The 11,219-nt window shown below is 41.1% G+C and overlaps 1 protein-coding gene across 1 annotated transcript in view; it reads left to right on the top strand.

Annotated features, from left to right (window-relative positions):
- The first annotated feature begins 143 nt into the window (after positions 1 to 143).
- dmxl1 (Dmx-like 1) overlaps positions 144 to 11,219 on the top strand; it is a 101,097-nt gene continuing 90,021 nt past the window's right edge. Inside the window, exons 1-5 of the mRNA XM_067414619.1 lie at positions 144 to 285; positions 1,592 to 1,712; positions 3,593 to 3,718; positions 5,194 to 5,268; positions 7,013 to 7,091. Coding sequence (XP_067270720.1) covers positions 1,626 to 1,712; positions 3,593 to 3,718; positions 5,194 to 5,268; positions 7,013 to 7,091 — 367 coding nt within the window. The 5' untranslated portion in view covers positions 144 to 285; positions 1,592 to 1,625. The remainder of the gene's footprint in view (positions 286 to 1,591; positions 1,713 to 3,592; positions 3,719 to 5,193; positions 5,269 to 7,012; positions 7,092 to 11,219) is intronic.

Genomic DNA, 11,219 nt, shown 5'->3' with positions numbered 1-11,219 from the left:
ACTTTGATGTAGCATATATTTCAACAGATGTTTTATTTTTAACTATATGCTAAACATGCTAAAAATCCCGTTTATATAGTAACGTTTTTGACATGTGACCTCAATGTGCTGAGTCAGTAGGCAACTACATTTCCCATAATGCAGTGCGCGCCTGACTTCCTGCCCCGCGCTGCAGAGTCTCCGCACACAAACATCACCAAATCACTGTGTGTCTTAATTATCTCTCACAATGAGAGGAACACGCATTAAATCGGAACTTGAGCATAAATGAAACCCGTTTCTGAGGTAAGACGCGCGGGACTTTATTGACTGTTTCTTATTGCAGATGTTCGCCTGCTGTCATGCTAATGCTACGCGGCTAATAACATCAACAGTTTCCAATGAAATTCGCCAGGCGTGCTTTAATCGTGATATGAGTGACACGAATGACTAAAGCGGTCCAGAACCGGGACATTTGGATGTTTGTGATGGTTTGTCATGATATGTCCCGGTTATAGCTGTCAGTGTGATGTTAGCAAGGCTAGCGGAGGAGCTCGAGCTCTGACTGGATCCTGTGAGGAAAATCACACAGATGTGTTCGGTTAAACTCACAGATGATTATAGATTATAAATACATATATATACATTTATATGCGATACTGGGTCAGAACCGAAGCATCAGACGGTTAAACTGTTAAAAAAGTTTAAAGCTCGTCATGACAGACACCATCACGTGATTGACACATCCCAGAATGATCATAAACACAGCCTTTCTGATAATAACCTGTAGTACAAACTGAGTCGCGTTTAAGTGTTTTGCACATGATAGTGGTATTTATTTACACATGCTGTGTATTTATATTACAAAAGCTGTTAAAATAGAATCGCATTAAGAGTAATGTGACTCAATTCATGGAGATAACGTGAAGTAAATGGGATATATTATTATATATAATGCCACCACAGGTTGACTAGGCGTATGCAATCACACTACATTAAAGGCACAATATGTACGATTTTTGGATTAAAACATACACTACAACAGTGATATATATTGTGTTGACTTGTGTACATTATCCCAAATGTTTCCAAGAATGTGTAAATCCAGAGAAATCACCGATCGAGTTATATATAAATAAAAGTCCTGGGTCTTCCAAGTATTATAATGGCATTGACTTTACTGGTTGTTTTTGAAGTCCATAAAAGTGCATCAATCAATCATATAAATGCTCCATACGGATCTAGGGGGTTAATAAAGGCCTTTGTGTAAGAAAAATATCCATATTTAAAACTTAATAGACTAAAATAACTAGCTGCTCAAGTTGACTTACGGTGAAAGAGTAACCTTTGACCTGTGCATATTGACGAACACAGAGGAGCAAAACACAACACTGGTCATGAATTCGAGTCACCTATAATCTCAAACTATACTTGTAAGTTGACTAGCGCACGGCTGTCTCCTGTAACGCGTCAGCATGATGCAGTCTCTCAGCGGCTCTAGTGTGCTGAAGGTCAGGCTGGACAGACAGGTGTGTGACTGCTGTGTGTCTGTTGTGTGTCTGTGTGTGTGTGTGTGTGTGTGTGTGTGTGTGTGTGTTTTGGTTTAATTCAGGGGTTCGTGCTGAAACTCAAGTGTGCCAAGAACCATGAACCTCCACCAGGTGCTCACGGGCGCCGTCAACCCCGGAGACAACTGCTTCTCTGTGGGGAGCGTCAGCAGCCAGCCCTTCACGGTAAACTGAGAGTGTGAGTGTGTGAGTGAGTGAGTGAGTGTGTGAGTGAGTGTGTGAGTGCGTGAGTGTGTGAGTGCGTGAGTGCGTGAGTGCGTGAGTGTGAGTGAGTGTGAGTGAGTGTGAGTGAGTGTGAGTGAGTGTGAGAGTGTGTGAGTGAGTGTGAGAGTGTGTGAGTGAGTGTGTGAGTGAGTGTGTGAGTGAGTGTGTGAGTGAGTGTGTGAGTGAGTGAGTGAGTGTGAGTGAGTGTGTGTGTGAGTGTGTGAGTGAGTGTGTGAGTGAGTGTGAGAGTGTGTGAGTGAGTGTGAGAGTGAGTGTGAGAGTGAGTGTGAGAGTGAGTGTGAGAGTGAGTGTGAGAGTGAGTGTGAGAGTGAGTGTGAGTGAGTGTGTGTGTGAGTGTGTGAGTGTGAGTGTGTGTGAGTGAGTGAGTGAGTGTGAGTGAGTGTGAGTGAGTGTGAGTGAGTGTGTGAGTGAGTGAGTGTGAGTGAGTGAGTGAGTGAGTGAGTGAGTGAGTGAGTGTGTGAGTGTGTGAGTGAGTGAGTGTGTGAGTGAGTGTGAGAGTGAGTGAGTGTGAGAGTGAGTGTGAGAGTGAGTGTGTGAGTGAGTGAGTGTGTGTGTGAGTGTGTGTGTGAGTGTGTGTGTGAGTGTGTGAGTGAGTGAGTGAGTGTGAGAGTGAGTAAGTGTGAGTGAGTGTGTGAGTGAGTGAGTGTGTGTGTGAGTGTGTGTGTGAGTGTGTGTGTGAGTGTGTGAGTGAGTGAGTGAGTGTGAGAGTGAGTAAGTGTGAGTGAGTGCGTGAGTGTGTGTGTGAGTGTGTGAGTGAGTGAGTGTGAGAGTGAGTGAGTGTGAGAGTGAGTGAGTGTGAGAGTGTGAGAGTGTGTGAGTGAGTGAGTGAGTGAGTGAGTGAGTGAGTGAGTGAGTGTGTGAGTGAGTGTGTGAGTGAGTGTGTGAGTGAGTGTGAGAGTGTGTGAGTGAGTGAGTGAGTGAGTGTGAGAGTGAGTGAGTGTGAGAGTGAGTGTGTGTGTGAGTGTGTGAGTGAGTGAGTGTGAGAGTGAGTGAGTGTGAGAGTGAGTGAGTGTGAGAGTGTGAGAGTGTGAGAGTGTGTGAGTGAGTGAGTGTGTGAGTGTGTGAGTGTGTGAGTGTGTGAGTGAGTGTGTGAGTGTGTGAGTGTGTGAGTGAGTGTGTGAGTGTGTGAGTGAGTGTGTGAGTGTGTGAGTGTGTGAGTGAGTGTGTGAGTGTGTGAGTGTGTGAGTGTGTGAGTGTGTGAGTGTGTGAGTGAGTGAGTGAGTGAGTGAGTGAGTGTGAGAGTATGTGTGTGTGAGTATGTGTGTGTGAGTGTGTGAGTGAGTGTGTGTGTGAGTGAGTGAGTGTGAGTGTGTGAGTGAGTGTGTGAGTGAGTGAGTGTGTGAGTGTGAGAGTGAGTGTGAGAGTGAGTGTGTGAGTGAGTGTGTGAGTGAGTGTGTGAGTGTGTGAGTGAGTGTGTGAGTGTGTGAGTGAGTGTGTGAGTGTGTGAGTGAGTGTGTGAGTGAGTGTGTGAGTGAGTGTGTGAGTGTGTGAGTGAGTGTGTGAGTGTGTGAGTGAGTGTGTGAGTGTGTGTGAGTGAGTGTGTGAGTGAGTGAGTGTGTGAGTGTGTGAGTGTGTGAGTGTGTGAGTGTGTGAGTGTGTGAGTGTGTGAGTGTGTGAGTGTGTGAGTGAGTGAGTGTGTGTGAGTGTGTGTGAGTGTGTGTGAGTGTGTGTGAGTGTGTGTGAGTGTGTGAGTGTGAGAGTGAGTGGAGTGTGTGAGTGTGTGAGTGTGTGAGTGAGTGAGTGAGAGAGAGTGTGTGTGTGAGTGTGTGTGTGTGTGTGTGTGTGTGTGTTTGTGACATCATGTGTCATCCCTGTGACAGGCGTACGCCTCGGGCTGTGATATCGTCATTCTGGGCAGCGACTTTGAAAGAATCCAAATCATCCCAGGAGCAAAACACGGGAACATTCAGGTGGGCTGTGTGGACTGCTCGCTCCAGGGCGGACAGGTGAGACAGACACACACACACACACACACACACACACACACACACACACACACACACACACACACACACACACACACACACACACACACACACACACACACACACACACACACACACATATGAGTGTGCCGCTCTGATGAATTATGTTGGTCTTGAACGAATAATGAACACTGAGAAGTGTAAACTAGGGCTGCCCTAATCGACTAGAAGAGGCTTCGGCTGTGATGGACAGATCCAGGCATTCGCTCATCTTCCCTCAGATATGGCTGACACATGTTAGCAGGACCAACTTTACACACGTCCCCTGGCTCTAACGTTAACCTACATACACCTGTGCTATTATTAGACACATCTGTGTTTGTGTCAGCTCTTAATTTGACCTTCTACAAATTTAGGTCTTAGAAATGGAAGCAAAAAGTCTTACATCTGATATCATGGCGTTAAATTAGGGCTCTGTGATTTCTGCAGTGTGGAAAACGGGCACAGAATGGCAGAATCCTTTCATGAAAATGCAATTTACTGCACAATGTCACGGAATATGTCAACTTTTGGAGGAATAGATCAGAAGTGGGATGGGTCAGTCACTTAAAGGGACAGTACACACAAACACAAACATTCTGTCATCATTGATAAAATACAATTTTTATAGGGCTCCAAATATGTGTTTTTGTTCAACTTTAATACATTGCTGTACAATTGTAAAGATTTATAGTTTACCCATTAAATCAGGAAGCAAAATTAAATTGCATGCGCTGCATAATTAAATAAATTAATCTCTTCCTCAGGATTTTAGGCTCCAAATCTCCAAACATCCTTAAATCGAGACACATTTACTGGAGATGAAGGGATGAGCTCTCGTTTCAACATCTAAATATTGAGCAAATCTCCTTTAAAGTTGTCCAGAGGAAGTCCTCAGCAATGCATATTACTACTAATAATACATTTATGATATATTTACGATTGGACATTTACATGATCTTAATATCCTAATGATTTTTGCCATAAAAGAAAACTGCCTAATTTTGACTCTTATGTATTGTTGGCAGATAAACCCGTGAGATTATGGCTGGTGTTGAGCTCCAGACTCACACATGCGGTACTCCTTGAAGGATAGCATCATGATTGCAATATTATATTACATGCATTTTCTGCAAAGTGCTTTGAGATGATAGAATGCATGAGTAAAACTGAAGGGTCTCCTGAACCTGTGAACCAGACGTCATTTACATGCCAAACGTGTGTTGGTCTAAACGAAGAGCTCTGAAATGCTCTCTCTCTTCCTCTTTAATTAAAACCATCCAGCCGTGCTGAGCTCACGTTACCACTCATTGTCCAGTCAAACACATGAGCGTGGGAACGTTCCTCAAGGAGGGAAACACAACAGACCCGAAAGGATGGAGAGCGTTTGAGAGGTTTTAATATTCAGCAAGTGTATCTGAACAGGATTATTACTGTGCTTTTTACTGTGCTTTCAGATCGCCGCATCCTACGGGAACATTATTTGTGTGTTTGAGCCAGTGGAGGTCAGTCCGCAGGGAAAAGCACAGAAAGTGAGTTTCCTCTGGGCTAAATGCTCTCAGTTCAATGACTTTCCTGAAGCTCGAACAGTGGAGCGTGTCGCTAGCAACACTACACTGCGAAAAATGCTCTTCTTACTCAGTATTTCTGTCTTGTTTCTAGTCCAAACTTCTAAACATTCTTAAAACAAGAAGTATTTACTAGACAAGCAAAAGTAATTGTCTTGTTTTGGGGAAAAACATGACTCTAAATTAAAAGAGAAAAATAATCTTAATTCAAACAGAAAACAAAATTATTTTTCTCACCCCATTGGCAGATTATTTATCTTATTTTAAGCAAAAACTCTCTTCATTTTGAGTTATTTTCCCCAAACCACGACAATATTTTTTGCTTGTCTAGTAAATGTTTCTTAATGTAAGAATTTTAAGATATTTAGACTTGAAACAAGACAAAAATACTGAGTAAGAAGAGCATTTTTTTGCAGTGGAAGGTCATGGGTTTGATTCCCAGAGAGAGCATGAACTGATGAAATGTCACTTAAGGGTCAAAAGTAATGCGAGATGAAAAACTTCTGTTCAAACTACAGTAAAAACAGTGAAATATTATTCCAATGGGCCATTCCATGTCAACGCAACCAGAGATCCCCCCGGTTAAAGTGTTTCTCTGTAGAAGCTCAAACACTAATGTTGCTGAAAGCCCCAATATGAGCTGTGTCAGGTGTGTGTTGACGGAGTAATCTCAGTTCTGTAGAGGAGGCTCAATGCCAGTGTTCACCTGAGATCTGGAGCCGGATTACAGCGCTGTAAAGATGACTTTAGAAAGACGGCAGCTTCATTATTTTATTCTCACACTGAGATTGGCAGATCTATTAGTGAAATCTGTTGACTTTATCAATCTGAGTGTCATTATATGCCGACGCTGAGCGCTCAAACATGGGGAAGAAGCTCTTCTGCTGGGTTTCGTCTCAGGTTTGAGTGCCTGTAACTCCAGAAGTGCTAAAGATATCTTAATATCCTTCTAGATTCTGGTTCTCAACACACTTTTCCTTTGGTTTCTCCATTTTAAAGCTGTTTAGAATGATGTAGTTACAAAAATTTTTGTTTTTCAGATACTCCTCTTTTAAAGAAATAGTATCAGCTGTATGAAAATGGACACATTTGGTTTTTGTCCACTGAAAATGTGCACAATTGATCATTTTACTCTTGGAGCCACATTGAGATCTCCATATCTCTGGGCCTGAACCATCGACGGCCTTTAAAATGGAGAAACCAAAGGAAAAGTGTGTTGAGAACCAGAATCTAGAAGGATATTAAGATATCTTTAGCACTTCTGGAGTTACAGGCACTCAAACCTGAGACGAAACCCAGCAGAAGAGCTTCTTCCCCATGTTTGAGCGCTCAGCGTTGGCATATAATGACACTCAGATTGATAAAGTCAACAGATTTCACTAATAGATCTGCCAATCTCAGTGTGAGAATAAAATAATGAAGCTGCCGTCTTTCTAAAGTCATCTTTACAGCGCTGTAATCCGGCTCCAGATCTCAGGTGAACACTGGCATTGAGCCTCCTCTACAGAACTGAGATTACTCCGTCAACACACACCTGACACAGCTCATATTTGGGCTTTCTGCAACATTTGTCTTTCTACAGAGAAAATATAAAAATTTTAAAAAAATGTGCCGGGGATGTTAACAAAATTTGCTTGATTTGACACAGAAAACGCATCTGTCAGATGCACACACATGTTAATGATCTGTTTGTTGATGTGTTCATCAGAAGCTGAATTATCATTGGCAGAAGAGCGGGCAGTTCGTCCTTCAGTCGGCCGCACACATCCTGACCTGGCACCCCAGCGGTACGTGAGATCAGCGGAGGGTGTGCGATATTGACAAAAGATTATATCTGTATATTTTTGGGGATTTTCTCAATAACGCTAATTAGACGATATTTTGCTGAGTGCGTTATTGTGCTGGTGATCAGCTGACTCCTAACGTTTTTGATATTCTTCATATTCTGTGTGGTGGTCAGTTCACAGCAGTGACAGAGATCATCTTTACCAAAGTTTAAATGTATTTTATTTATGAGTGTATATATATATATATATATTTATTATTGTTAGGGGTTGACAGTTTTGACCCATAGACCAGATATGCGAAATGAAGACCAGGAGTCAGGATGTTCAATCATCGGAGAGAATTTTACTGAAGAATAGTTTGCAGTTTCATCGGTAGAGTCAGCTTCAGAGTCTCTCAGGGCGGTGTCAGGCCAGACTCTACTCTACCTTACACAAAATTACCACACCAGTTATACCCATTTCAAGGGCATGATTTACATCATTATGGACACGTTGAATATTACTGATTGGCATTAAGTCTAAACAATGTGTCATGCGAGAATAGATAGGAGATGTTGTTGTTGTTGTTAATCAGGATGTAGACATCAGACAATCCCAAGATTGGGGTAGTGTTGACTTCAGGGGAGTCCTAGAAAGATGCCAAGAGGTCTAGGGTGTGAGAAAAGCGGTCCAATCCAGTCGGAAGACCTGCACAGAACATGTAACACACACACACACACACAAGACTCTAGGGCACATCTCTCCTCCAAGGTTAGTGCAGCAGTGAGCTTATCAACAGGACAAGATATCAACACCACATGACAAACGAATCTCCAGAAAGAAAAGCATGACTAATATCATCTACCTCATTAGTCCAGGCAAAATGGCGTTTTACGACAGACTAATTGTAAAATAATTTTTTTCAGCTTAGATCTTTTCTATGAGGTGTCCAGAACAACATACTAAAAGTGCTAAGAAATCCTAGTTGAGGAATTATGTTCAATTCTCATCAATCCGAGATGTGCTAGTAAGGCCAGACAGCAATAGACCCCAATGGGGCTACCTTTTTCCTTTACTCCTATCAAAATGAAACTTTACACAATGAAAGTACACATGAAAAGTATTTTTTTTTGTTTTACAAGTTTCTTTGAAAATGATTTTTACTATGCAAATGAGCTATACACTAATCGAATATGCCCAAAATACACCCAAATAGACTTATTTTTTTCTTTTACTCCTACCACAATAAAACTTTACACAATGAAAGTCGACATGAAAAGTAAAACATTTTGTATTAGAAGTTTCTTTGAAAATTAATTTGAATATGCAAATGAGCAATATATATCGAATATGCCCAAAATACTCTCTAAAGGGCTTATTTTTTCCTTTACTCATATCACAATCAAACCTCACACAGTAAGAGTATACATAAATGAAAAGTAACATTTTTGTTTTCCAAGTTTCTTGGGTAAATCTATTTTAAATATGCAAATGAGCTCAACACTATGCCTAATTGACTTATGGCCAAGAAGCCCTAAAGGTACAAGTAGAAAAAACAGGGGCCAAATATCTAACACATTCATGTCCATATAGTAAGTTCACCTGTGCATAAACACGATACATTTAAAAAGCTCCTTGTCTTCTGGATTCTAAGATTTTTGTTGCTTGTGAAATTCACGAAGAATTGAGTGGGCTATGTCTCGTCATTATTACACTATTATCTCCAAAGTGTTCCTTTATTTTAATTTTTATCCACTTTGCAGAATATGGTTCACAACCTGTGTTTTACAAGTGCCCTGTCATCTTACCCTAAGGTCTTGAATAGTAATTTGTTCATCATCGTATTCTTCTAAAACGTTTGCCACTTTGAGGAATGCTGTTGTTCTCTCATAATCTTCAGGTCTTCCGGCTTTGAATCTTTTGGGTTTGTTGCCAGGGTTCACAGAAAATTGACTCGGAATATTCTTCACATTTCGAAAATTAGTGTTGCATATGTTGTGGTACATTGCATCGGCTGCATGAAGGTCATCTGTATCAGACCATTCATCGTTCCTTAAGTGGCAAACCTGTACAACCATTGGCTGGAAGTCTCCTGTTCTTACTGGGTAGATATCAATTTTCTCTCTCTTCTTATTTTTCTTATCTATTTCAGTTGGTTGTCCACAGAACAAGCAATGCTCTTGAAAATTAAAGTTCTGTTCTGAGTGGAGATTATGTTTGATTTGTGGTTGTTGCAAAGATTGTATTACATTATCATGTACAATATTTTCTGCTTTACAATAGCTGCGGCAGCGGCTTCGATGTGTACTCGGTCTCCAGGAATTGTCACTCTTCCACGTTGAGCACGGGCACGGTTCACACCATTGCGGCCTTTTGCTCGTAGAACAACCGATGTGTTTTCATCACTGAATGGCTCATTACATATTTTACCCTTCTCCATTTCTCCCTGAAAAAGGTATCAAAGTGTTGTCTAGCAATGAAATAAGACCCAATAGAATTTGAAGTCTGATGTGTGGCCTGCCTGGTCTGAAATACTTGCTAACTACAAAAAGAGAAGCAGTTTCGGTGTCTGGCAAAATTATTTTAAAGAGCTGGAATGTGTGGAAAGTGTGTCTATCTGGTTGTTCATCTCTTCTGTGTGAGAATGAATCATTTAGTTGGTAAGAATGACTCCTGCCTGTGATCTCATAATTTTACCAACAATCCCAATCTTTTGTAAATCTATCAGCCCAAAATGTTATCTCACCACATGACTAATGACTAAGATGGCTATTCTGACTTCTTCTGATGTTATCTGTGGGGGAATGTCATTAGGTAAGGCTTGTTTGCAAATAAAAAAAATAATTTAGAATGATGGAGGCAAGATTGGGCAATCAATTCCTAAGGTCAATTTAAGTCTTTAATGGCAAGTGACTTCAAATGTATCGTGTTTATGCACAGGTGAACTTACTATATGGACATGAATGTGTTAGATATTTGGCCCCTGTTTTTTCTACTTATACCTTTAGGGCTTCTTGGCCATAAGTCAATTAGGCATAGTGTTGAGCTCATTTGCATATTTGAAATAGATTTTCCCAAGAAACTTGGAAAACAAAAATGTTACTTTTCATGCATGTATACTTTCACTGTGTGAGGTTTGATTGTGATATGAGTAAAGGAAAAAATAAGCCCTTTAGAGAGTATTTTGGGCATATTCGATTAGTGTATAGCTCATTTGCATATTCAAATTCATTTTCAAAGAAACTTCTAAGACAAAATGTTTTACTTTTCATGTCGACTTTCATTGTGTAAAGTTTTATTGTGGTAGGAGTAAAAGAAAAAAATAAGTCTATTTGGGTGTATTTTGGGCATATTCGATTAGTGTATTGCTCATTTGCATAGTAAAATTCATTTTCAAAGAAACTTGTAAAACAAAAAAAAATACTTTTCATGTGTACTTTCATTGTGTAAAGTTTCATTTTGATAGGAGTAAAGGAAAAAGGTAGCCCCATTGGGGTCTATTGCTGTCTGGCCTTACTGGCACATCTCGGATTGATGAGAATTGAACATAATTCCTCAACTTGGATTTCTTAGGACTTTTAGTATGTTGTTCTGGACACCTCATAGAAAAGATCTAAGCTGAAAAAAAATAGTTTTCTATTTTTGGCTCCAAAATGAGTTACTTTGCCTGGACTACATTCTATAACGAAATATAAAGACAAAAATGTACTTCTATCAATGGGAAATATCACTATATAAATGGGAAGAAATCACAATTGGGAGACTCAAATCCTCCCACCCCTTCCTGTCCTGGGGTTACTAACAACAGGCAGGATTCACCTCTGGGAAGTTCTAACTTTCTCTCCGAGGCCCTGTTGGTCAGGACCCAGAGATAGGGGTCAGGCTGTCTCTGTCAGGACCCAGAGATAGAGGTCAGGCTGTCTCTGTCAGGACCCAGAGATAGAGGTCAGGCTGTCTCTGTCAGGACCCAGAGATAGAGGTCAGGCTGTCTCTGTCAGGACCCAGAGATAGAGGTCAGGCTGTCTCTGTCAGGACCCAGAGATAGGGGTCAGGCTGTCTCTGTCAGGACCCAGAGATAGAGGTCAGGCTGTCTCTGTCAGGACCCAGAGATAGGGGTCAGGCTGTCTCTGTCAGGACCCAGAGATAGAG

The sequence above is a fragment of the Pseudorasbora parva genome, chromosome 13 (genome assembly GCF_024679245.1).
Source record: "Pseudorasbora parva isolate DD20220531a chromosome 13, ASM2467924v1, whole genome shotgun sequence".
NCBI lineage: Eukaryota > Metazoa > Chordata > Actinopteri > Cypriniformes > Gobionidae > Pseudorasbora > Pseudorasbora parva.
Note: the sequence above shows the minus strand (reverse complement) of the source record. Positions and strands in the feature narration are given on the sequence as shown.